At 41.7% G+C, this 25,859-nt stretch overlaps 3 protein-coding genes across 3 annotated transcripts in view; 1 reads left to right on the top strand and 2 right to left on the bottom strand.

Annotated features, from left to right (window-relative positions):
- Positions 1 to 25,859, top strand: part of UBIAD1 (UbiA prenyltransferase domain containing 1) — a 326,949-nt gene that overhangs the window by 248,456 nt on the left and 52,634 nt on the right. The gene's annotated exons all lie outside the window — the stretch shown is intronic.
- On the bottom strand, positions 507 to 13,998 carry EXOSC10 (exosome component 10). Its single transcript, XM_065649923.1, has 25 exons — positions 13,840 to 13,998; positions 13,082 to 13,218; positions 12,510 to 12,633; positions 12,252 to 12,356; positions 11,652 to 11,817; positions 10,758 to 10,869; positions 10,391 to 10,466; positions 10,138 to 10,248; positions 9,570 to 9,713; positions 9,061 to 9,251; positions 8,310 to 8,466; positions 7,535 to 7,683; positions 7,189 to 7,239; positions 6,299 to 6,410; positions 5,601 to 5,651; positions 4,972 to 5,050; positions 4,693 to 4,814; positions 4,383 to 4,478; positions 3,679 to 3,753; positions 3,122 to 3,209; positions 2,823 to 2,896; positions 2,117 to 2,285; positions 1,569 to 1,630; positions 1,204 to 1,277; positions 507 to 676 (listed from the first exon to the last, which is right to left on the bottom strand). Exons 1-25 carry the CDS (start codon positions 13,996 to 13,998, stop codon positions 646 to 648), a joined length of 2,715 nt encoding a protein of 904 aa, XP_065505995.1. The 3' UTR covers positions 507 to 645.
- MTOR (mechanistic target of rapamycin kinase) overlaps positions 14,717 to 25,859 on the bottom strand; it is a 57,799-nt gene continuing 46,656 nt past the window's right edge. The window contains exons 43-58 of the mRNA XM_065649821.1: positions 25,166 to 25,288; positions 24,370 to 24,552; positions 23,954 to 24,088; positions 23,677 to 23,851; positions 23,310 to 23,445; positions 22,472 to 22,619; positions 21,621 to 21,743; positions 21,311 to 21,393; positions 19,734 to 19,806; positions 19,135 to 19,209; positions 18,501 to 18,636; positions 18,040 to 18,105; positions 17,283 to 17,363; positions 16,931 to 17,011; positions 16,226 to 16,331; positions 14,717 to 15,690 (exon numbers count right to left, since the gene is read on the bottom strand). Coding sequence (XP_065505893.1) covers positions 15,675 to 15,690; positions 16,226 to 16,331; positions 16,931 to 17,011; positions 17,283 to 17,363; positions 18,040 to 18,105; positions 18,501 to 18,636; positions 19,135 to 19,209; positions 19,734 to 19,806; positions 21,311 to 21,393; positions 21,621 to 21,743; positions 22,472 to 22,619; positions 23,310 to 23,445; positions 23,677 to 23,851; positions 23,954 to 24,088; positions 24,370 to 24,552; positions 25,166 to 25,288 — 1,740 coding nt within the window. The 3' untranslated portion in view covers positions 14,717 to 15,674. The remainder of the gene's footprint in view (positions 15,691 to 16,225; positions 16,332 to 16,930; positions 17,012 to 17,282; positions 17,364 to 18,039; positions 18,106 to 18,500; positions 18,637 to 19,134; positions 19,210 to 19,733; positions 19,807 to 21,310; positions 21,394 to 21,620; positions 21,744 to 22,471; positions 22,620 to 23,309; positions 23,446 to 23,676; positions 23,852 to 23,953; positions 24,089 to 24,369; positions 24,553 to 25,165; positions 25,289 to 25,859) is intronic.

Here is a 25,859-nt window from a genome sequence, read left to right as displayed (position 1 = left end):
TCTCCCTAATGCTATTGCTTTCACTCTGTAACTTTATGGTGAAAAACTTTATGATGAAACCACTGGTCTCTGAATCAAGAAGTACCCCAACTCTTTTTTTTCCCCTTAAAATAAAATCTGTGCTTAAAAAAAAAAACCAAAACCAAAACAGGTAAACACACTTATTTTTCATATTACCTCGTAAGAGATGAGCTGTGCAGTTCAATTTGCAAGCAAGGTCTAACATAAATACAGTCTGGCCTTGTTCCCTCCTCTGGACTGCTGAGGTTTGAGTCACATCTACTGAATCTATTATTTTTGTGCTGGCTTTAGAGATGCCAAGTTTCCTCTCACACTCCACTGACACGCTGGTTCTGGACTTCAAGCAACTCCAAGAAGTGACAAATTTAGTCTAACTGAGGACACAGGATAACTTACAAAATTAGAAACAAAGCAACATTGTGAGCATAATTCAAAAAAACCCAACGTGAATATAATAAAAGTGAAGTAAGATGGTTTTCCTTTTGGAAAAAAAAAAGGATTTTAATGGGTTTAAAAATATTTCTGTACAAAAACTGCTCAGTGACTGGTATTTGCCTTCCTGTGGTGACAATACTTCTGACTTGTTTCGTTCAGCAGCAACTCCCACAGGTCCTGTAACAAGGACTATCTCTTTGGCCACTGGTGCCTGGAACCCCTGCAAAAGACAGAGAAAGACTTTAACTCTTGCTCTAATTTCACTCAAGACTGAAAACCTTTCTCCCTCCAATGCTGCCCTTATGTAGCGTTGCTCTTTTTTTGACTAAATAATACACAAGGATCACACCTCGTAAGCTACACATGAAGTATCTATTCAGAACAAGAATATTCATCTTTGGCAGTACTGTTATTTATCTTCCTCCCAAGCCACGTAAATGTTCTCCCCACCTCTACCTATCTCTGTGGCCAAAGAAAGCAACTCCCACATCTATTAACACAAACTTCTACCTCAGCTTTTCAAACCTTCCACCCAGAATTATCTTTGGTTGCATTAATCCTAAGATTTTTTTTCTTTTTTTTTTTTTTTCCCTTTAAACTGACGTCAAGCTGTGAAATGAAGGTGAGTAGGTGTTACGCAACCTCTTCCCATGTGCTTAAGCTCCCACTACAATAGAGGACAATAGCTACGCTTTGCCCATAGCTCCGGGGCACAGGTGTGAAAATACTCCACTGCTGACAACACACCTGTCGGCTTTCCCCGCCAGGTAGGACATACTTCGGTTTCCAGATTGTTGAAGTTTGTTAGCTCCAGCAAATTTCTGCACAGTGAAAAAAAAAAAAAAAATGAAACACCACCACGGTGAAGTACTTGCTGAATATAGTGTGTGTATGAAAAGGTGGGAAACAACAACAGAGTCTGAGGGGGCCCAAAAAAGCTCTTTCTGAATGGGAAGAGGCCATCATACGGAGTATGAGCTGATGACTGGAAGCGGCACCTCAGTACTGAGTTAGGGAACATTCTGCAGATCCAGAAAAAGTCACCTGCTTTCCCCAGCTGGGTATGTGCTATCGCCAACCCTTCTGTTCCTTCTCTCATGACATGCCCCTACCTTGCCTGTGTAAGCTTGCTTGGCAGGATCAAATTGTGGCGACTGCTTCGATTTGCTGCTTCCTAAGGCAGAGAGGAGAGAAGCTGTCACTAAAATTTTCCAGAAAGAACAGTCCATTCCACGGTGCTCCTCTGATGATAAGGAGGTCTCACTGCAGTCTCCCACATGCTAAAATCTGGAACCGTCTCTTAAGGGCAGGAGATGCTTTTCAATAGATACTTGTTATAAAGGAGTCAAATCTCCTTTTCCTCCCAGTTCTTGGGGTCCAATTAAACAGATTCTTTCCTTATAGAGAAAAGAAGCAAAATACGAATCTACAGTCCCCTTGGCCAATGGTTTCAGGGTTTTCTTTCCAAATTGGAAAGGGATGCTAAACTGTGCATTCCCCAAGTTAATTTCTTGTAGTACTTCCCTACTGTAAGGTAAGTGCATTCTAACAGTTTGTACTGCCCCGGCACCTCTTACACATTCACACGCAGCCTTCTCAGGGCTCAGCTGGCAACATTTTCCACAGCCTGCAGCACTCTAGCAGGAGATCCAGATCTTACCCGCAAACACTTTGAAGTTGGACTTGCTGTAATCAAAGGGGGTAAACTGCTTCGGTTCTTCCACCTCCTCTGGTTGCTGGGAGGCTTTTGGCCGTTTCTTCTCTTGTTTTGGCAACTCTGTTCCCGTTTCACTCATAACTCTCTCCCTTTTCTTATTAGCTTGTTCCTGCTGTGAAAGCAACCCGCAGAATAGAAACAAGGACAAGTTGAGGAGAGGAGAATGAAACATCTCTGTGTAGGCATGAACACCAGCATGCAGATGAACTGCCCGATGGACCCAGCAACAGCTACTGCCTGTGGCAATAGTAGTGCGGGGAGAAAGTGCTGTGTTCTTCTTTGGGCCTAAACTGCCTTTTTAAAATTACTTTTTTTCCCCTCACAGCAGGCACTTTTCAGATGAAAAGCTGCCACTTCACAGGATACTAGAGGCTGAGATTTGTGATCTGCTGTGGCCCCACAGGCAGATTTCAGGCAAGTGATGTACAGCGGTGGAAGGCGTTCCCTACCAAAGATACAGAGGGATGTGAGGATTTGCACAGCACAGTTGCTAAGGCCCTGTTGCTACACAGGGCAGAACCCCAGAAAGACTGCGATCAAACGACTGTTATTCAGGTTTTCAGAATTATAGGGCTCAGGGTTTCATTCTGAACTACGTGATAAAGGTTAAAAGGGGCAAAGGCTGGAAGCAGGGAACTTGATGACATACCATCGCTTGCTGACGAACAGATATAATATTTTCTGTTGCCTCTTTATAGGCCTTCTGTGCCTGGTCACGAGCAGCTGTGGAAACGAAACAAGCTTTACTGTAAAAAGCAGAAGTAAGTTACCCAGGAGCTTAGAAAAAGCAAGCAAAGCAGCTTGTAGCAAGTCTCAAACTAAAGAGAGTACAATCTCTGTCAAACAATCTCATATATCAGAAAATCCATCCCCTAAGGTTTTCTTGTAACTGGGAAACAACCTGTTTCCTGCGTCCCAACGCACTGAGGAAGGGAAGAATGGCTGTACCTGACTGCTGGGCTGCTTTCTTTTTGGTTTCATCCTTGGACTCCTTCTGTGCTGGTGTCTGACTCATCAACTTCCATCGATTGCTGATCTACAACAAGAAAAAATTATCCGGGATCACTTTCTTTGAAGTTTTATGGCAAAAGGGAGTTTATAAACTTGCTACCGCATGCTGGTCTTCATTAAGAGTACAAAAGATCAAATTGGATTGTAAAAGAGATTAAGATCTGCTGCAGCAGGTAAAGTAAAACCATGTGCTTTACAAGTTCTGAGCTACAAACAAGCCATGAGAACAAAGGCAGGTACAGACTTCAGTAGTAGTTTGTAGCTTTGATGGACAGGGAATATAGTGGAATGGCTCCAATCCCTGGTTCTTAGAAGGATACGAATGCTATGGAAACAACGAACTACAGATTCAGAAACATGTCAAGTTTCTCAAAACTTGTATTCTTTTTCTAAGGAGAAAAAAATTCCTGTATTGCTAAGGTTTCCAAAGCAAAATAATCTACTTATTTGTTTATTTTGTACTACTTGGCAGAGAATTTTAGCTTGAAACTTACTTCATAAATTTTTGATGATGGGTCAAACTTTGCAGATTGTGAGAAATAGGCAGGATTCTGTTCTGAAGGTAGGTACTGTGGAGAGGGAAAACATTTTGCTTTAAACACATGACATTTAGCTCATTGCTAAAATGCTACTTAAAATGTTCCAAATAAAAAAATTCATATTTAAGAAACATTCCCCAGATAGCTCACATTTTGGAAAAAGACAAGTTACCACAGCTATGGCCAAGAGAAACATTAAAGAAAATAAAAACCAAAAAACCCCCAAACCCAACTCCCAAACACACACCAGAAAAAGTTGGTTTGATATTATTTCCTAGTAATTTGCCATTCTAAATCTATAACAAAGTATTCTATTGTTCTTCTGATTCATGCGAAGAGTAAAATCAGCTCACCAACTCTAGCCATAGAGTAGGGAGGAAAACGTGATGCAAATTTAAAAACCTCAAACTTGATTTAAAAAAACCAACAGTGAGAGGTCTGTTTACTATGTAGAAAGACATTTATCTAAGAGGCACTTCAGTGTGTTTTGTAAACAAGTCCACACGTGTGTGCTTTGCAGGAAGGACAATCTCTCGATTCCACTAAGAAGCTGATGCTCTATGAAGCTCTTTCACATATACTTGGAAAACCAGCTCAGAGCACCCACTGCACTAGGTAGTTCACCCGTCCCACTACAAACATGTATTGGGAGCTTTTACCATTCTAAATGGATTTTCGAAAGATTCCATTATACGCTGAGCTTTCTGCTGTGCACTGGTTAAAGCTTTCTCATTTTCTTCATTTTCATCACATTCCTTAAAAAAAAAGGGGGGGGAAAAATATTAACATTAATAATTTTTGGTCTTGGCTACTGCCACTTCACACGTTATTTCTCACTCTATCTGAAACTCCACTGATGGCAGTAACCCCCCTTACTATTTCTTACAGCACTTTCACACAGTTTTATCAGATTATTAAGTATGTTTTCTAATACTTAAATACTGACACAATCACAAACATGTTGCTTACACTGAATATGCTGACAGTGGCAGTACCAACAAGACATGTTGCTTCTGGCTGTGCACCCTGAATATCCGTTGTCCTCGCACTGTCTGAAAAGAGACAACCATGTTCCAAAACTGGTGCAGGCTCTACATGAAAAGGAGACAAAAGTTTTTATTAGATACTTGCATATTTTACTGGTCTTTTATCTAATGAGATTTCACTGAAAAGTTACTTCAGGGCTGCTTATTTCCCCATGTCAAAGCCACAACATGTCATTATCAGCATAGGTTAAGTCCAAATTACCCAAGGCAGAGTTGTTCTGAAAATCATCCGTAGGAATCCGGGAACTGTCATGTGGTCCAAATAAGGTATTCTCCAGCCTCTGCAGGGAGATTGGAATTACAAATACCATTAATACAATACTCTATGAATACGTTTTCACATATTGCAGAAATACATTAAGGAAAATTCAAATAAAAGGGTGAAACTCAGAGACTGAATATTAATATTGCTCATCTGCCAGAGCACATCGCACCTGACAGCAAAAGGGTCCCTGTGCAAACATCCAGTAGCTAATGCGGATGCTTTATTCACTTCATATGCATGAGGAGAGTAAACAAGTTGGCCTTAAAAACTCATCTGAAACTTCTCTTCTTACAATCAGTCAGTACAGACTAACACACACAAAACTGTCCAGCAGCTGGAGTGTTTGCTGACGAAACCTTAAATGCCGCTATTATCATGGTTTGTGAAAAACCAATTTACAGCTGGGAATGTTATGAGCCCAGCACAGAAAAGTAACATTAAACTTAAGCAGAGAGACTTGTAAAATGGATCAGAGTAAACACTTTACTAGAAGCCAGAATTTTGCTACATTTGTTTACGAATTTAAGGCTTAAGACATTAGGTAACAAATATTCTGTAAACAGTACCTCAGGGTTGGATAGAGGTGTTCTCTTCTTGACTGCCAAAGTGACTTCTGACTAGAATGGGAGAGAAAGATAAGTCACTTAAATGCACCTGCCATATTTCTTCTATGTTGGCCTCCTTATCAATGTTTTAAAGACATTTATTACCAGCTAGCAGGTTGTTAAAATTATATTCTTCCTTCTTCTCCTGCGGTGTTTACATATGGATACATTTAAACACCTCACACAGAAGACACATTTGTGCTCACAAATGGTTTTGTTTCATGACAGGAAGACTATATTAATATCAACATGTCGATGATATATTTTAACTAATAAACCTCTTACACCTAGGGTGGTTTTTTGCTTCACCATAGCTGTAAAAGCTTTATGAATCCATTTACATGGCCAACAAATTCCACAAGGTCCAGCTCTTCCTCACACAGGCAAACAAGACGTGCAATGACAGACGGCTGCACCTTGTTTGAGTAGCGTCTGATCTTCTACTGCTTTAGTTCTCCAGAAAACTACACCATGTGTAAGCCTGTATGCAGCAGACAATAGGCAAGAAGTTGCAATGTATCTTTCTGCTCTAAACACTATATTCACTGCTCAAAAAGCAAACTCCAGCACAAGCATCACCATAGGTCACCATTTAGCTCCAGTTCCTGGTTTACAGAAAGGCAGTGATGAGTCTCTTGTGTGGTACGAGCTACTCCTACCTTGAGAAGAGGCATCTCCCGGGCCTGCTGAATGAGGAGATGCAATTCATTAATCTGCTGGCGAACTAGTGGTGGGACTGGATTACAGCAAGCAATGATGCCCTGGGGTTCTCTAAAGAGAGATGAGAAAAATTCAGTGTGTTGTATTTACAGCCACTGTGTCAGGCATTCGCATTCAAAAGACGCGCAACCAGATATAACCCCGGTCCTGACTGTGACAGAATAAGACAGGTCAGATTAATCTGCCAGAGTTTATTCTCTGTGATGAAAAATTCTTCTGTACCAGATTTGTGCAGATAAGGAAAAAACATTAATTCAGCTCTCCTCTTATTTATCTTTTTTTGTGGTCTGTCTGTCCCCACCTTCATTTCATTCCTTGTTCAGCATTCATCTCTGGAAGTTGAGCCAAGCATTTAAAGATGCATTTTTATTATTCTCAAGTATGGAAATTGGATTATGAGTGCCAAACACTTGAGGAAAATGTTGTATAAACTGAGTGTTTTAAGTGTTTAAGTGCCCCTTGCCCCCCACCCAATCCCTTTAGGAACTGAAAAAAAAAAAACCCAAACCAAATACATGTTATGGGAGAACTCATCTCCCTCTTGCTCTGTAATACTGTAGGAATCTCAAGGGGGAATGTGTGACATATACTAATGGAAAGGAATGTGTTTTATTAGTGGAATAAAATCAGAGGGATGTAGCTCAGAAGAAGTTTGGAGGCTTCTGAATTATTATTGCTATTTACTCCTCTTCCAAACTGAAGAACTACAGCGAAAAGCATTACTGACAGCTGGAAGAAAGGGACCAATTGCAGAAGTAATTGCACACTAGGAAATTACTTGCTGGATATTAAAATCAAATGAGACTCCTCAAGAGTGAACAAAACTTACTTGGGCAGCTCTTCTGCTATCTTCAACAGCATATGATTTGGCAGCACATATCTACAACACAAAGAGGCAGTGTGAATGTAGCAGAACGTTAAAAACTCTTAAAAATGACTTCAAAATGCACGAGTCTGCCCCAATTACAAGGTCTGAAAGGGCAAAATCAGTGAAAAAGAAATTAAGTAGGGCTGATCTAGATGCCTGGGAGAATTCACTGCTAACATAACATGACTACTGTGTAAAAAGCAGGCTGAGGTAGCACACTAATTGCTACAGGTAACAAAGTGTTTCCACACAGCCCAAGAAACTCCTTGAAGTATGAAGCCAGTGTCTGTAACAAAAGCCTTCCTACCCTGTACTCTCATCCTCTTGACGGGCCATCTTGTCTCTCCATGCAAACAGCAACCTAAATGCTGCCAGCTGCTGCGTGTTCAGATGTTTTTTCTGCCTCCTGTAGAGCTCAAGGTAGGATTCATCTGAAAAGAGTGGCTTGATGTATTTCTGGACAGGAAAAAAAGACACACTTCTGATCAGTATCAGGTTTGTGCTTTCAAGTTTGCCTTGCTTCACTGAGACAGAATCTCCCACAGACAGAAGGGGACTGAATAAACTCAGGTACAGTCTGCCTCGGAGCTTACACCCTATCCCTGAAAAACATACATCTCATCCATTTTTAGGGGAAAACCACCCTCACAAACTGCAGGAGGAGCTTTAGACATAGAAAATATTCACGCTTTACTATATCAGGCAAGACCTGCTTTCATAGTATTTTCCACAGACACAATATAATTATCTCATAATGCAACTCCAGCCAGGCTTTGAACTTCTATGAATGTCCAGCAGAACTGGAAATGTAACATCTCTCTTGGGAAAGACAAATCTGAAAGCATTGGGAGGCCAAGGAACACCAGAATTCCAAAAATTGCAAGAGGGCACCTGAATCCAAGGGTTTTAGCCAGTGAAACAAATGACTGCACACAACTGAGTCAGAGTTTATACAGCTGTTTTCAGACACACAAAGAGGAAAGAAAGCTGTGTGGATCTACAGATGCAGAACAGGCAAAAGACCTTCTGTCCTACTAAGGCCATACTCTGAGTCCAGGTACTCCAACCAGGTGAGGCTTTACCTTCAGGCAGATGTCCCTGCTGCGCTGCCACACGACCTGCAGCTGAGTGGGCTGCTCGTTGCCTCTCTCCCACAGCGCCTCCCGCACTTTGTCATAGATGTAGAGCAAGTAGTGAGTGTCATCACGGGCATACTGAATCATTTCTTCTGGCAAAGGGCTAGAAAAAAACAGAGTCAAAAATCACACTAATCCTCTTCAGTTGCCGCGCCAAACTGTCGCTTTTCTCTTGCAAGGCATAACAGGGCAAACTGCACGTAAAACATGCCAAGAACTGATATAGAAATTCTTTTTCTTTACTGAAAGATTTGTCGGGCAATAGTAGTAACATGCTGTGCACTCTCCCATTCAGATGGCATCTTGTTCACATGCCGGAGAGCAGGATTGCTGCATAGCTAAGTCAGATGGCAGAGCTGCTTGTTACAGTATTTGTTATAACTCTTTTCTCTCTGTTGAGCCTACAAAAAGAAGACCTGGATCTCTGTTGTGTGCAGGGTCCATCAATACTGCAGTGGTTAAGCACTGTTCCTAAGAAGTGAGCTTCCGGGAGCTTTTCATTACTTAATCTTCCCTAATTTTCCCAAAAGAACACAGTTTCCAAAGAAATACAGGAAAATTAACACTCATAAAAGAACTTAAAGCACAGCCAGGTTCACTTTCAGACTCAGCTACTACTATGGGGCTTGCAACTACAATACAAACACAGATAAGTGCTGCCCTGCAGCTCCAGCCCACTTAAGGGGTCAGTTTTTACCGTATCCTCCAGTCAGCCAGCTGGTACTGCTTGTCAGCATCTACGTTGCAATACAGCTTTAGCAAGTGGTCCAAAGAATGCCTGCCGAGGTTGAGGAGACGAGCAGCTTGATGGGTATCGAACATGTTCACCAAGTACAGGCCAAAGTCTTTTTGCAGCCACTCCACATCTGAATCGGCACCATGAAGGACCTTGAAAAGCAAAACGAATTGAGAATGATATGAAGAACGTTTCCACTCCAGGCTGGCAGCACTGTGGTTTTATATTAATGCAGCTATGACTAGATTTCTTTTCTCTCTGTCCTTCACTGTTAAGTGCAGAACTACTAAACGAGTGTGCTTGGCAAGTAACTCCTCACTTACATCAAGAAAACAGGCACACGAACAAAATACGATGAAGCAGAGCCAAGGGACAGAGATCAGAGTGTGCTTTTAACTATAAAGAAGATTAAACTAAGGAGGGGAAAAAAAAGGAATTCCGATGGTGGGCTCGTGAATTTGGCAGCTGACCTTCACAATTGTGGGGTCTGTGAAGGTCTCATTGAGAATGTTCATGTCGCTGCGCAATTCCAGTGTATCGATAATGAAGTCTTCTGTTCGGGTGGAAATCTGCATCAGGCACGTCAAGCCCAGGAAGCTCCTGTACGAATGGTGCTGAAAAACACGGGCAAGAGATGTAAGCTAGGACCCACTACAGAATAACACTCTAACACAAACAGTACACCAAATGAAGGAAGAAAAAGTAACAGAGGACTTCCTAAAGAAAAAGACAATTGGATGAGCAAGCTTTCTTTCTGCAGTCACAAATATGACATAAAAAAACTGGGACGAATTGAAAGAAGATTAAATTCAGCATGAAGTGTGTGGCCAGTACTACCACTGGAAAATTTATAATATTGACACAGTTTAATTCAACCTTCTAGATAATATCTGATAGGTCAGGGTCATGAACTGTCTTTTCATGTCAGAAAAGATAAAAAGTAGAAAGACAAGACTACGAAACAGATGAGAATATAATGGTCTCCTAGGTACTAACAGCACACATGTAACTTTTCAACAGAAAAGGCAATGTGATTACCTCTAAGTCCAGGGCAAATTCTTTACAGTTCATGAGCTTTTCATTTAGTTCTACCAGCTCATCCAGCGTGGCGACAAAATGACAGGGTGTTTCCTTGATGGGCCTGTACATCTGGCAGAGCAAATCATTAGGCATGGTATGTTCTACGGCAATGCCCACCCCGACCTCCACTCTCAACTCTGAAACTTGTCAAGTATGGCCAGCTGTGAACTTACTGCATCTGCAATAAGTTTAAATTAATGTGGGCACCAACCTGGGGTTCTGGTTTCTTTAGAACTCCATCTGGTGGAGAAAAATGCTCCAGTTCATACTGGTAAGGGTGAGCAAACCTGTGGAAATCAGGAAGACAGGCACAGACTAAATTTCAGTCACCTTCATGAAACCAGAGCACAGAGACTTTGAGAGCTATGGCAGTTTCCCTACTGAGTAGAAATTTTGTCTCTTATTAAACACAGGTTTAAAATAACTGCAGATGTCTAAAACAAATCACACGCAACGTAGTGTGCGGACACAAACACATGCAGAGCTGTTACACATGAAAAGCATCAGCACAATGGGACCATCAAGTGCACGTTCACCAATGGTACTCCAAGCACCTTGCTCTCAGTTTAATTTCTTACATGTCTTGCTCAATTTGCTGCGTCCTCTGCTGGTGTATGAAGTCTGCCAAAGCAGCTGGTACATCCAAGTCTTCAGGGCGCTCCTTTCGTTCCCGTCCATTTTTTGTGAGGGCTGAACAACCAATATGGAACAACTGGACTGGGTCCCACACATAACATGTTCTCAGCCTACTCCTCTCTCCCCTCCACCCCACCACAAGATCTTATCAAAATCACAAAGCATCAAAAATCTTAACAATTTGGACCTGCAGCTTTTGCTGTCAGCAGGATTTCTGCCTGCCCCTCTAATGACAAGTCAGTTACTAGATTCTAACAGGCTGTTGCTAAGTAAGATGCAAGGTGGTTCTGCTCAAGAGCTTGGAAGGAGATTGAAAAATCTTTGGAAAAATCTTTCAATCATTCCCAGCTACTAAAAGTAAAATGGTATTAGTGCAGACTGCAGATGAATCACCAGCAGCAGAATGACACGTTGCTGAGATAGGATCTTATGCTGGTGACTTTGATAAAGCACCCAAAGCAAAGGCAGGTCTAACCATACACCTGGTGTTTCTAACTGATTAGAAAGAATTATCTGTAAAAGCAACTAGACTAATCAAGACCACTTCTGGTACCAGAGTGACTTGGATCATGCACATTTAATGGTGGTAAAGAGAAGCAGCAGAACATCTGTTTGAAACAGATTATTTGCTGTACACCACCAAGAAGATGCAGTATGCTGACCTACCCTTACATCGCACGTATGTAAACAAGAGAGTCATAGAACTTACTGCACCAAAATGGTCAACACCTCCTGCTGTTAGCTCTTTTTACAGTCAAAGATTTCTCCTCTAGACTGTGAGGACAAATTTGTGTCAAATACTCTCAACAGGCTACCCAACAAAAAATAAATCTTACCTTCAGGCAAAGGTTTCAAAGCATTTGGCTTGATAAAAAGTTTAGGTACAAAGGGAGTATTGGAATTGTCAATTTTTTCCCGAAACTTAAGCTGTGGTCGAGAGATATTCTTGGCATGAAGCAGTCGGAAGGTTTCAGATTGAGTTCTCTTGTGTGCTTCTCCTGCCTATTTAAAAAAAAAAAAAGTAAACCACATATAAAACTCACCTGACTTAACAGATATTCGAGTCAGATATTCAGAGTTTCTTTTACTCAGCCTGACCCAATATGCAGAGGAATAAAGCTATACCCCAAACTCAAAAGTGAGTCACTCTCCTGCAGTGAGTCCAGCACCTAAGAATGAAAGTTCTCTGAATCAGGATCCTGAATTCAGATGAATAAACAAAGGAAAGGCTGTTGCGCACAAGAAACCGAAATGGCAAGCAAAAGCGCAGGGAATCCAGAATCAAGTTTGAATAAATACGAAAAGTAAAAAAGAGGGAGGGAGTTAGGATGTGTGAAAAAACATGACAGAACATATAACTACTCAACTCCACTGGAGGTACCAGTGCTGGGGAAAAAAGCTAAAATAGCCCAGCAAACTGCACACAGAGGCCTCACCTTGCGATTCCAGCTGGAAACGATTGTCTGTGGGGGCTGTAACCCAGCAGGGAGGACTGGTTGCTGGTTTTTGTTCACTCCTGCTGCTTCATCCAATAAAATACCCTAAATTCCAGAAAAGAGGGAGTTTAAAATAACAAGGAAAACCACCAGACTGAGGAAACACTAAAGCACTTTCACGGAAATTCTCACAATGAAAAAAGAACTTGTGGCAACTCAACAGTTTACAAGAACAGTATCCAGAAATAATTAGCTTACCACTCTTTCAAGAATGACGTCATTGGAGTCAACCAGCATATCGAATTTATCTTCCAGCTCTGTGACTTTGCTGTGATCTTTCATGTGGCTGCGGCAGCCGTGGTATTGCATCACCTTGCTCATGCTTGCAAAAGAGCAGCGCAGTGATTAGCAACGTGAAAGCAGGTATGCTCAACACTAAACTTTTCCCTTCTCTTCAACTTTCTACATCTTCAAAGTCTGAAAATCAATTAAATGCAGTACCTACAGATAACATCGTGTGAGCAGTGAACAGAAGAAACACCTATACAATATTAAGTATTAGAATTAATTTCTTACGAACCATGTGACTTTTAAAATAGCCTAAGGCATTTTATATCAGCATCTGCTCTCTGCACAGCTCTTTATCCAAATCATTACAAAAGGCCCTCTTTAAACTTGTTATTTAAACTGTCCGTTGCTAGAAAAGTAACTAAAATTAGATATGTGAAATAAAACATACAGCAAGTTTGGAGGCTCCAAAGAAGGGTGCTGCCTTCTGTTTTGGATTAGGAGCTCTCAGCAATGGCCCGGAGACGCAAACGCATCCTTACCAGTGCAGGAGTCGGTCACCCTGTGTCTCGCAGTACGCCCTGAAGCCAGGGAAGCTTCGGTAGAAATCGTACTCATCGCCAGGCTGAGGAAGCCCATTGGATGCCTTTGTTGCAGCTACCACTGTGCCAAGAGCATACTGAGCAAGAACACCACGTTATCAGCGGGTTTTTTTCAGTATTTTGTTCCTCTGTTTACCCAGAATAGAAATGCATTTTGCACGGCTTGAACTACGTGGTTCCAACATATAATATTACAGTGCTTATTAACATGAGTAAGTTTACAGTAGTTTAGTTCACATTGTCTATTTAAAGAGATGAAAGTCTAATACAAACAAGACTTAAAACTCAGCCTAGTATTTACGGTTTTAAGGAACCTTGTTAAGTCGGCAGGAACGCAGACAATTATTATTTCAGCAGAACAACCCGCAGCGCCTCCTGCTGGAGAACCGGCGGCCGCTCCCTCCCTCGGAGGCGGCAGCGGGCACAGGTGAGACCCGGGCCCGGCGATCCCAGGGCCGATGCCCACGGCCACGCGTCCGCCAACGGCCCTGCCGAGGGTCCCGGTTCGCCAAGGAGCCCGGGGCGGTACCGGTGCCCGGGGGCTCCCCACGCTGGCACCGCCCGGAGGCGGGTCCCCGAACAGCCCCTCAGGTAAAACCACAGCTCCCAGCATGCCCCGCGCGGCGCACGGCACGCCGGGAGCGGTAGTGCGCGGCGCCTCCCCGCACCCCGCTCCCGCAGGCCTCATCGCCGCGCACCTTGACGAAGGCGTCCACGCTGTCGAAGCCGGGCAGGGCCGCCGCCGCGCTGCACCCCTCCGTCTCCGCCGGCCGGCCCTGGGCCCCGCCGCGCCCCCCCTGCCCCGCGGGGCTCCCCGCCGCCGCGCCGCCGCTCCCCCCGCAGGCCGCGGCCGCCATGGTGCCGCCGCAGCCACGCGCCGCTCAGAAGCTCTCGCGAGAACGCGGCCGTGGAGGGGTCTTGGGGAGCGAGCAACGGGCGGAAACGCGTGCGCACGGGACACAGCGCCAGGGCTCCACTCTAGCGCCCCCAGGCGGCGCGGCGGAACCGGCCCCTAGGTGAGAAGGCGGGGGAACCTGGGTGGGGGGACCCCAAAGGGCTGGAAAGGGGCGAAATCCCCGGGCTTCTGCCCCACAGACACCCACCCGTCGGGCCAAGAGCTGCCCACGGAGCAGTTCTCACCACTGCCACACAGCTTGGAAAGGGGGCAGCATTGCCCCCCAAACCCCTTGACTGCCACGTCCCCATTTTGGGGTACAGTGCTGGCACAGGGGAACCCCAAGCACGACAGTGACGCACCCCACTCTGTTCTTTGAGCAGTGGCTTGGACCCTGAGACCAAAAAAGCTGATGTTCTTACTGCACGGATGACATCACATCTGCTGGAAACTAAAATTTAAGGGCTGGATGGTCAAGTTTCTATTATACAAGTGACAGACATCACTCAGTCCTGGGAGTTTGACCTCCAGCTGCTATCAAAGCTACAGCCAACCACCTGAACTGATGCAGGAAAAGACAAGTCAAATCCACGGCAACAGGAAACTTAAAAAAAATTTCTTAACCCACTTCCCTGTCTCTTCCTAAGTACTTAGGAACAAACAAGAACACAGTCAAAATATTTACATTTTGGTGTAATTTATTGGCACAAAAATATTCAAATACAACATGGCATCTAAACACAGCTACTCTGTTGTATTTTGTGCATTGTTTTTAATATTTTTAATTCATAAATCATAACTTTATCTTCACCCTCATGTTTAACAACCATTATTCTCCATTTCAAGTTAAAACATCTGCCTCCTGTGCCAAATACTCACTGTCCCTGGTTATTTCCCAATACTGCTTTTTAATCCAGACACTGCAGGAAGCTCCCAAGTGATATTTCATTTGTACCCTACACCAAATTTGCCACCAATGGATCTGCACAGAGGCACCTGACTCTGCTCTGCTCAAGCTCTTCAATTCTGGGATCTGCTGCGATATCCCGATCTAGTCCACAACACGACTCCTGCACTAGTGGAACGAGCGGACATAAAGCTTCCAATTTTGGGGCAAGAATAGAGTTTGAAAACATGGTAACATGATAAAACAATGGTAAAATTCTGCTTGTCTTCTTTTTCCGTCCAGTTACCCAGCTCACTCCCAAACCTAAATGAAGCCTTGTGCATCAAGCTCACTGCAGCCACACCAACAGGACTGACCAGGGCAATAATTAATCTGCAAATGACTTAGTTACATTGCAAAGTCAGTCAAAACCCGTATATAGTTATTTTCAATGGATCACCAGTTCCTCAAAGACCAAGTGTCCCCATAGACATCTGTGGTACAGTCAGTCTTTGCTGTCCTGGACACCCAAATCGCACGTTGTGTTTCAGACAGCTTGTGTTTCTCCAACAGCAGCTTTACATTGGTTCGAACCAACTTTTAATATACAATAACTCTTTTTCATTTACATTTCAAAATATTTGACAAAAGGCTGTATTTCAGTCTAATGTTCAGTTTGTGTTTGTAGAAGAGCAAGTGTGGAGTGCAAAAGCCTCCGGAATAAAAGGCTGTGGATACTTTGGAATCTTCTGTTACCAGAAAGGACACCTGAAGAAAACAGAGATATTGTAGTAGTGCTGACTTGCGTAGTTTCACAGAGGCAACACTGAGAAGGATTGAGATTCCACACTAACTAAGCACCGTTTTAGTACAGGAAAAGCTGACAGGTGATCTCTGTGCTTCTTTCCAGCTAATTAATGGTTAAAGATGCTAAAAAGATCTATTTCCTTAAGCATAGCTTAAAGTTAGCTAACTCAAAATGACAGTAAATCATCTTTGTTTACTTAACGTTTGATTCTCCGCTGTAACCAAAATCAGTGACCAGCACATGCTGTATTCCAAACGCTTAAACTGTTCAGGCCGATTGCAGTTTAAATGTTCTAAAATCCCCGTCACTCTAGAAAACAAAAACTTTCTTACAGTGTCCATGGGATCCTTGGCACAGGCCTGCAAAATTTACCACTGTGACACATGCGAAGGCTCCTACATAGAACAAACTACACCAGTGACATTTTCCTGAGCTGTTTTCTGCTTGGATTACCCAGAAACAAATTTTGCAAGGCTGGTTGAATGACAAACTCACCATCCAATGTAGCACTGGCACAGATTCTCGTGAGAAGTTGCTTGCTTAATGAGCAGTTCTACTTGTGTGGGTACATCGAGAGTTTCGTCGTGAGAGAAGTCTCGACCTTTGAAATTAAAGGATGGAAAACAACAGAAATGGAAGTCACAAATCACAACATAACTTGCTTCTGCGTGGCAAGCTAAGGACTGATAGGACTGTTAACTACCCTTCCCTTCTGGTACATAAAAGGCAAATTTTTCTAAACATGGAGAAACTCTAAAGGCGGACAGAGGCCAGAACTCCATTCTCCCTATTATTATGGTTTCTTCCTTTTCTCCAAATAATAGATAAACCAACAATAGATAACTTCCCAGTAGCTGGAATCCTGGTCCTAATCACTTTAAGTACATTATTTGGCAGGTGGGGGGTAGTTTCTTATAAACTTTAAGAGCATAAAATTTTGCAACTAAATGCTGCAAACTATAAAGCCAGGACAGTAGAAATTCAGCTTCCACTAACAAGCTAAGACATGCAAGATATGAAGTCTGTTTAGTTACAATCACCGCTGTACTTTTCAAATCAAGCTCCTCTGTATGTAAATGCAGGCACCAGCACTTGAGTGTTAGAAAGAAAGAAGAAAATTAACACAAAATACAAACACCAAAAGTAGTGCTGATCCATCTCATCAGATTTTATGTTTATCTTACATAAAAACATGCTCACCAGTGAGCTTATCTCGAACTCTGTTGATGATTTGAATTGCCTTCTTATTTAGAGCTTCTGGCTTCACTAGACCATCTCCTACTACAAGACAGAGGAAAGAGAATTAGGACTTCACCTGAACAACAAAAACATCTGTACTGCTGTTACATCTGTTCTTCCCAAACACCACAAATACCATTTGGAGAGCAAATAAACCCAGACACCAGCACATTACACTTGTAATTATATTCCTCATTTATGCTGTCAAGGAACTGTATCTGTCCCACCTCATGTAATTGTGCTTGGATCATGATGAAATTTTCTGATCTAAGAACAATTTCTGCATCAATATAGAAACAACATGGAAACTTACTGAAGGAATGGATGGATTCAGGCACTGTGGTTCCAGTTTTCTTATGGGCGGTCTCACCCAGTTCCACACTGTCCAACATTTCTGTTGAAAAAAGCCACAAATATAAAAGTGTAAATGTGAAACTGAAAAGCAGATAAAATACTCTCCTGGAGACAAACAAAACTGTTAATCAACTCATTAAAAAAGCAGATTGGACTGTGAGCAAGTGCACATCTCTGTCACTAATGGAAGCATTTCACAGGAACAAACATCTTTTTTCCCATGTTAACACACTGGAAGACCTGATCCAACTTGTAGGAAGGTTTTGTAAAAAAGTGTAATCGAAAGATATTTTGAAATGACATACAATTAACCTAAAACTACAATCAAATAAGTATGTTCATTTGTAGAACTCTCCATATGAAACACTATTCTGCAGTTCAAAAGCAAACAACTGCTGAGATTCAACACAAAGCTCAGCGTTCAGTCCGATGATTACTTGCCAGCTTTTGCACACTAATATTTGGTAGCTACGTAAATAACTATCACAAATTAGACCTTGGATTACATCATATGCCCCAGAATGGTGTTAATGTAACTGTAAAGAAGCATCTGCTTTTTGAGCCAAAGTATTAAACTCACCACAGTCCTAAAAGTAATAATAAGAAGATTGTGTATCTGTCTACTTTTGGGGACTGAAAATATTTACTGTCTTGTGCAGTGCTGAAAAAACCCCAAACCGTTCCAAACATTCATGACATCCATCTTTTCTACTCACCTACTGACTGACTGGCTGAGTAGGAGTCTGTTCTTGTTCGTGAGCGCTTGTTGCCCTTTGTATTTGCTGCAAGAAAATAAGGAGTTGAAAAGTATGAACTGGAATTTCAGTGTTTCATAGCAAATTTGTCCACAAACAATATAGACTTGACTACCTGTCTCTTTTCTCCAAATTTTATGCCACCTGAAAGTTTTCGATTTCCTGATGACAACTCATACAAAACCAACCCAAACAATTTTGATTGTAGCTTAGTTTGGTGTCTGTGTGTAAGGGCCAAAGAGTTTTAACCACCGTGGTAATTTACAATCCCTAAAATCACGTGCCCACAGAAATAGCACTTGCAAACCAACAATTTAATCAGATTGTCTTGAAACAGACATTGGATTTCACACGTCTGGATTTCTTGTATGTAATCAGACTGATTATTCTCTTGCTGTCACTGTTTTATCAGAATCACTTACTGTCCATCAGCCGCCAATTCAATAACGGATCATACACGAAGGCTTCCAGCACAGCCATGACACTGTCCTTGTGTTCACGCAGCACTTCCATCACCGTGTGACAGGTGATTCTGTAATTGCCATCGAGACCCGTCACCTTCAGAAGAGAAAGAAGTGACTCAACCACGCTGCTTCGTTCACTACGCAACTCCAACCCTGATCTGCGGGGAGCTGAAGTGGCTTGTGCTTTGAACTGGAATTCACTTTGTTTGTTCATTGAGAACAAGACAGATGTTTGTTACAAACTGAGAACTCTCTTCTCCCATTAAGATGATCATTAGGGAGTTCCATGCCATTGGCTGTGTCTGGTTGATGCACACAGCTGTTTGAAATGAGGAAACTAAGGAAGGCCTAGGAAACTGCATGGATTTCAGGTTTGTTTTTTTTTCTCCTCATCAATTTTAAAGTTGATTTCCACTGTAATGCATTGTAAAAATCACAGGAGATATTTTAACTTACAGGAAATGCCCCTGCAACATTAACACCTCAGGTTCTTCAGGAGTGGAGAGGTATAGCCACAACAGAAAATACAGGAAAAACTGAGAATCGGGTGCCATTTTCCTTAGGAACTTCGTGTTAGGGAGGGGATGCTTACCTCCATAGCGTTTGTCAGCATCCTTGTTAACCTAAACGGAATCTTCTCAGGGAACTTTTCTCTTGTCATTGCAACCTAAACACACAATGATAGAAAATTAGTAAATTAATAGCTAACTTACTGTTTAAGACTTAGAGAAGTCTTGGGGTTTTTTCTGCTACAAACTTGAAGGTCGCGTTTCAAGTAGGAAATAAAGTCCCAGCTCTACGTTCCTCAGTTTCCACAAATTTTTGGGAGAAGCTAGCTAATTAACTTGATAGCAGAGGGAAAACTCAAAAGCACGTGCCCAGCTGCTAGCGTCAAGTAACACAGACTGCCTATCAGCAGCTTGAATTACTCCAAGAAATTTTATGGAAAAGTGATGTTAGCACTTCTTTGCTTGTTGCAGAGGTCAGTTAATCCCCAAACCATGCCTCTGAAAAAAAAGTACCTATCATTTTCATCTTGCCTGTTGATAAAGTGAAGCCCAAAAGAAAGCCAAAGGGCTTGCCCAGAATCACATTCCAAGGTCAGTTTGTCCTGGCGTATAGATTCATTTTTGTGCCATCAGAAAATGTGAAATATTACAGAAAAGTTAATGTCCAAATACCAAGATTTACCTCAAAACAGTCCCCGAAGTCGATATGCAGGATCTTTCCACTCAGTCTGTCTAACATCAGATTGGAGGGGTGTCTTTGATGAAGGAGTAGGAGAAAAAACAGGGTGACAGACCATTATAAAAAACCCAAAGTAAATCATAGCAGTTCCAGTCTGAAATGGCATTTATCTTTGTGAACAAGAACAGCCAGTGACAGCTCGCTTGTCTGCGATCTTCAATTTCAGGATGAACAGAATTGCTTCCTGACAGTGCATCTATCACATTATTTTTGTAATTACCTCTCAGGAGTTAGAAATCTTCTCACTTTGGAAGATAAACAACCTATTGGACCAGAACCATCAGTACATTTTCTTGGATATGAACATTTATTTTTCAGTTAGGATACATTTTTCTAGTTGTTTCATGCTTTTTCGTTTTTTCAGTACAGAAAAATGTAATGAATAATGCTGCAGGTGAAGTAAAGCAAATTAGATTCCCACCAGAAGAGAAGAGAATCCATCCAGACTAGGAAAACCACAGTGCTGTTAGTCATGCTGACTTGCTCCAATTTTGTTTCAATTCCATTTTCAAAGGTTTATCATTGCATTATAAAGACTTAAGTTCAGGAATGAAAGCTTTTTTTATGAAAATGTTTGAGGTTTTAGCTGGTTTTGCATTACAGACATTAAATCTAAAATATATTGTCTTCACGAGTATTTTGGAAGTTATGATGTCCCCTTGTGACAGTAAGCCATCTATCAAAAGCAAATATTTGTTCATTTTTTTATTACTTGCCCAATGCATTTGGATGGTACATACTTCCCTCTAGAACACATCTGCATTGCAGATCAGAAAAAACCACCATGTTAAGTAATAGTTAAACCAACATTAAGTTTCATTTGTTTTAAGTTTAGAGCAGTCTTTAAGGTGTATTTACGGGGACTTTGTGTGTCTCTCTGACAACTGCTACAAACCTACATAGCATTACAGGTTCCTGCTTCACAGCGTAAATGCCCACCAAGCAAACAAGTCTGTAAAAATCAGTAGTGCTACTGAACCCACTTGGAAGGAGACTCGGAAGACCTCTGCCACTAAACACTTTCTGGTTTTATTTTTGCTCTTCAGGGAACAAAAACTGATGCATCATCATGGTGCTTCTTTCCTCCCCGAAAAGCTGTGTGTACGTGCACAGTCCTAAAAGACTTTGCAGAAAAACTGCCATCTCATATGCATGAATGACACATAAGCACACAGATTGGTGGCAAAAGTCAACAATATTTTGTTTAATAGAATGGCTGGAGAATGATTTCCCATTCTGTGAGTGAAAGGAAAGGACAAAATTAGAACTTGTCATCCTTGATGTAATTCTGTCTGTATTCCTCTCAAAATGGAAGAAACTCTTTTTTGTATTCAAGATACACAAGCCCTACATTTCATGTCTGCAGTGTTGAAAATAACAGAGTGCAATTAGGTCCTGAAAGATGGTATTGTTCCAACTCAGCAATAACCACAATGAAAGATGAACAGACCCAAGAAATGAATTGATAGGCCTACACAGTCTGTGCTTTTATTTAAAGAAACCTTTAAAATTTCACTTACCTGTCCCCAAGGCCCAAAATGTACCCAACCATTGACATCACAGCCAGCGAACGAGTATAGTTTGTTCTTCTGTCAAACCACACCTACAAGTGGAGACAAAACAGAGAAAGTCAGCCAGGCACGTTGCATGTTTGAGTTTATATTTTAATTTGTACATTAACAACTTGCATACATGCGTGGATACACATTCTGCAGTGACTCATCTGGAGTTTATGAAGAATAAACACCATCTTCTCACTCATTCTGCAGAGAAGGTAAATCCACGTTATGCTGATTGCCAAACACAAGCCATTACTCGTGCTGAACTCACCTCGGAGCTTGGACTTTTCAGCCACAGCAGTTTGGCAAGGTCATCACCAGCTGTGTTATTGACAGCATGTTCAAATACTTCTACTTTCTGCATCAGAGTCAGGTGGTCATAATCTGGAGCCATCTATAATTGAGAAGTGACACTCAGTGACTGAAAAAAAAAAAAGGACAGCAAAAAACCCACAACCACCTCCAGTAATCCCTACTTGTACTATGAGAAACACAAAGACAAATAATTTCATATCAGGTTTACACTGAAATTATTTGTAGACTGACCAGTCCATTCGCAAACACAGTGAGATGACAACCCAACAGTGAAAACTTCATTTTAAATGTGATAGCAAGTGATTTATCATCCACAAAGGAGTCCATAGCCATATTTAATTAAAATACCACAGAAGAAATATTTGGATAATGGTTTTTGAAACATAAGTCTTCTGGGTTGGCACACGCTTTCCTTTTTGGCAGACAATTCAGCTTTTCTAGCAATGTTCAGTTTCTCTAGTCTGTCTAATTTTGGCCCCGTTGCTTAGACACAACGTTTGGAAGTGCCAGCAGCATGGCACCTTGTATAAGGCACATCACAGTGACGCAAAATTCCAAACACATTTTAGTCACCAGATGGTGACAACTCATGGTCACTGCTAAAACAGGAAAGGAGAAACAAATAAACGCATAGCCAACTTGACTTCTCAATAACATTTTATAAACTCTTATCTGATATTTTTGCATTTATTACTGGTACCAATAACAATCAGAAAACAGAAGAACAAGCTGCACACCATTTTTCTTCATTAAGACACTGGAGTCCTAAAAGAATGTACCAAAAACTCTGCCAGCTTTGCCCTTTACCCTCAGCATGATGCGATGTTCTATGTTCAGCAGGATCTTCTTCTTCTCTCGGTAGTCTCGGATGAGCGCGTGCAGCGTGTCACAGTGGGGGACCCAGCCAATCAAGCCTGAATTTGTAGACAGTGGAATAACGGCATATCTCTGGATGCTACAGGAAAAAATAAAAAAAAGGAGAATCATAGCTCAAATTGGTTTATGTTGTGAATTATCACATTACAAGACACTTAAAACAACTACTACTAAATCTGATTCTCATCTAGATTGTCTCTTCAGTAATTGCTCTGCTTTTCTTCTTTTCAAACAGACATGAAACATCCATTTGGATAGATTGCTGCCAGATAATCTACAGACTTTCTCAAAGCTTACGTGGTTTTCACTGAAAGACTGCTTTCACATTATCTCACTCATCATGATCTATTATTTGCACATGACATCTGATATATTCATCCCTGAAAGATATTGCACAGAATTGCAGTCAGCAACTATTCAACAAGCTATTTAGTGACTATAATAGAGAATCCTTGATAAAAATCCCTGTTCTCAGGTTCCTAAGGCAGCACTCAAGCTATCAATATAGGGGTTACCTCAAAGACCATAACTATTTATGAGATGGGACTTCAATTAAATAAAAAAACCCAATCCCTCAGGATACATTTCCTCCAAGTTTGAATTCTGTGAACGCTTTTTCTCTTTTTTTTTTTTTTTTAAATTAACTTGGTTCCGAGATTTGCCATTTCCTCACAAACCCGCTGATTGTCCCAAGGATTACTTGGAAACTGCACCTATGCCGAGTGTTACTTGGGCATAAGCACATCCAGTGATTACCCACAGCACGTACCTGAGGTTTTTACGAAGAGAAGTTGGGTCATTTGCTAGCAGAGTGTTGACCAACCCAAAAAGCTGCATCACTCTCTCATCTTGGCGAAGGTCTTCATGACCTTTCAGAAGGAATACAAACTCATGCCCATTGCTTCCTGCGGAAGAATTAATATACAAAAGTTTACTCTTGCTGAATAAACAGACATGAGCAAATATACATGCATGCAAGAACTGGAAAGTGTGGCAATTAGACTGACTAGACAACTAAGAAATATCTCACTTGAAAGGAAATGTTGGAGATGTTCTACCTGTAAATATGCAGTTTGACCTGAAAGTAGTAACTATTTAAATACTAGAATAGCTAAGTGAAAACTGTGCACTCTTACCCATTAATGTTAACTTCCTGGGCCGCTGCTTGGAGGTGATGACCTGCAGCGAGGGTGCAATGGACTGAATGCGTATGATAGGCTGGTTGGGATCGTACGTTCCTGGCACTGCCAATTCCAGGTCCCGGCACATTAAGAGTTTTGGTGATACATACTGTAGTTCCAAAGAAGTGAGCTACCGAAAACGAAAGAAACACAACCCCCCCGAATTACAGTTAAATCTCACTGAAACATCTGAAGAGTTCATGCTGTCGAGGGACTGTACCTTTCCTCCTACCTGAGGCAGCTGCTTTGAGATCCGCCGGAACACATGGTAATAGAGATCCCAAGCCTGAGTTAGGTCTTTGACATTTCCTGACTTCATGTACTTCCTGCACCATTCCTGAGCTTCCATTAGATCTCTGCCATAGGCCTAGGGAGGAAGTGAAAAAAAAACAGGAAAAATAAACACTTCTATATGAGACTCCAGGGCCATCCATACTACCATGGCTCCTGTAGTACTGTAGTCACCAAAACCGACACAGATCTGAAGATAATGTCAATAACGAAGTCTGCAACTAACTTAACGAGTCCCAAGAGATTTATTCTTTGTGTTACACTGCAAAGGTCATTGTACCCCATCTGGGGCAGGCGGCTGTCCTGCCTGTTTTTGAGGGTGTGCAGAAGGTGATGCTCTCGGGCATTTGCCAATACCTGATTGAAAGATGTCTCTTTTAAAGTCTGAGGCCCACGCTCCATCATCGCATGAAGTGGTTCCAGCACCTCAAACATTCCCTTCACGTTCCGTTCTCCAAAGTACAGACGAGATGCTTCTTCCAGCCCTTCATGCCACATCTCATGCCATAGGATGGCTACACGGATTAGCTCTTCACTCACCTGTTTTAGGACAGGAGAAAAGATTAAATGCCTAAAGAAAAACGCTGACTGTATACTGACTTATAAATGCAAAACTACTTTCTTCTCTAGTGATTATATTTGCTGCTGGCAGCTAGAGGGAGCCACAAGAACTCCCACAATACTGCTATACTTTTTTCTGCAAGGAGCTGATCAGGCTATTCTCACCTTATTTGTTGCCTTTGACATTTTCTACATATTTGTGCAGCTTGGCCTGAAAACATTACTTTTCATTTATTCATAAAAGTCTTTAGCAAATGAATTAAACTACTCTTTCCATGCTATGCCCGGTAAGTTTTGTTTCCACTTTACATTAAGCAAAACTAACTCTTTATGGGACAATGATTCTTCATTTATCTCTTCTCTAAATTTATTCATAAGGAGATACAAGAACTCAGTGTTTGAATGTTATGGTCCTTTTTAAATTAAAGCATTCTCTTGAAATTATACTAATACTGTAACCTCTTCCAAATATAAAAACCCAAATTAATTGTACTTGAAGAAAATTAACAATGAACAGTAATTTTGTGTTATTATATGTGTGGTACACCCATTCCTGAAACACAATATACTTTATGTCACATTAAGTACTCACCATCATTGCCTGCTGCACCAGTGTGTTACTGTGCTCACACATGTTTTTCAAGATCTTATTCGCAGCGTTGTGCCGAGCAGTGGTTGTAGATTTAGAGGCCACAGTCAAAGGATAGATCAAAGCCTACAAGGGGCATCAATCAAAACTCTTAGAATTTTAGAACCATGCAGAAGAGCTGCATAAATGGAAGGATTACCACAGCATTAATAAATAGCAGCCTTAGGGCTAGACAAGAGAAAGCAAGCATGCTTTTGAAAGAGGTGATAGCAATTTGCTGTTCTGAAAAGCTTACAAGACTTTAATTCACTGAGTAGCAGAATGAGTTTGAGAGCCTGTATCAAACTGGAAGAACAGAAAACCTGTTTTAGCATTTAGTGATTTTCCACACTGTAGGAAATAATTCACACAAACTGTCTGTGGAGTAGTCTCATAGTAGTCACTTAATGGGATTTAAGAAGGCGATTTGCACTGCCCAGTATTCTGTTAGACAGAGAGAGCTTCCTCCACTGCATGACTCATCCACCTCTTCTCTCCATTTTTATGTGAATAGTGCTGAGGTGAAAAAAGCAGCAGCAGAAATAATCCCCATCCTCACTATCCTCCCTTGCTGTGACTTCCAGTGCAGGCATCTAGACTAGGTAAAATGGAACAGAAAATGCCTCAATTGGCTACCAGTCTATGGAAATTTCTCCTC

The sequence above is a fragment of the Caloenas nicobarica genome, chromosome 22 (assembly GCF_036013445.1).
Source record: "Caloenas nicobarica isolate bCalNic1 chromosome 22, bCalNic1.hap1, whole genome shotgun sequence".
In the NCBI taxonomy this organism is placed as follows: domain Eukaryota; kingdom Metazoa; phylum Chordata; class Aves; order Columbiformes; family Columbidae; genus Caloenas; species Caloenas nicobarica.
This window is presented reverse-complemented; position numbering and strand designations above follow the sequence as displayed.

Excerpts from the sequence above, each read along its gene's own strand:
- EXOSC10 (XM_065649923.1), bottom strand. The coding sequence starts at position 13,998 with ATGGCGGCCGCGGCCTGCGGGGGGAGCGGCGGCGCGGCGGCGGGGAGC. Across the intron at positions 9,252-9,569 it reads CAGACCCCACAATTGTGAAG|GTCCTTCATGGTGCCGATTC; the intron begins GTCAGCTGCCAA and ends TTGCTTTTCAAG. Across the intron at positions 1,278-1,568 it reads AGCAAGCTTACACAGGCAAG|AAATTTGCTGGAGCTAACAA; the intron begins GTAGGGGCATGT and ends TTCACTGTGCAG.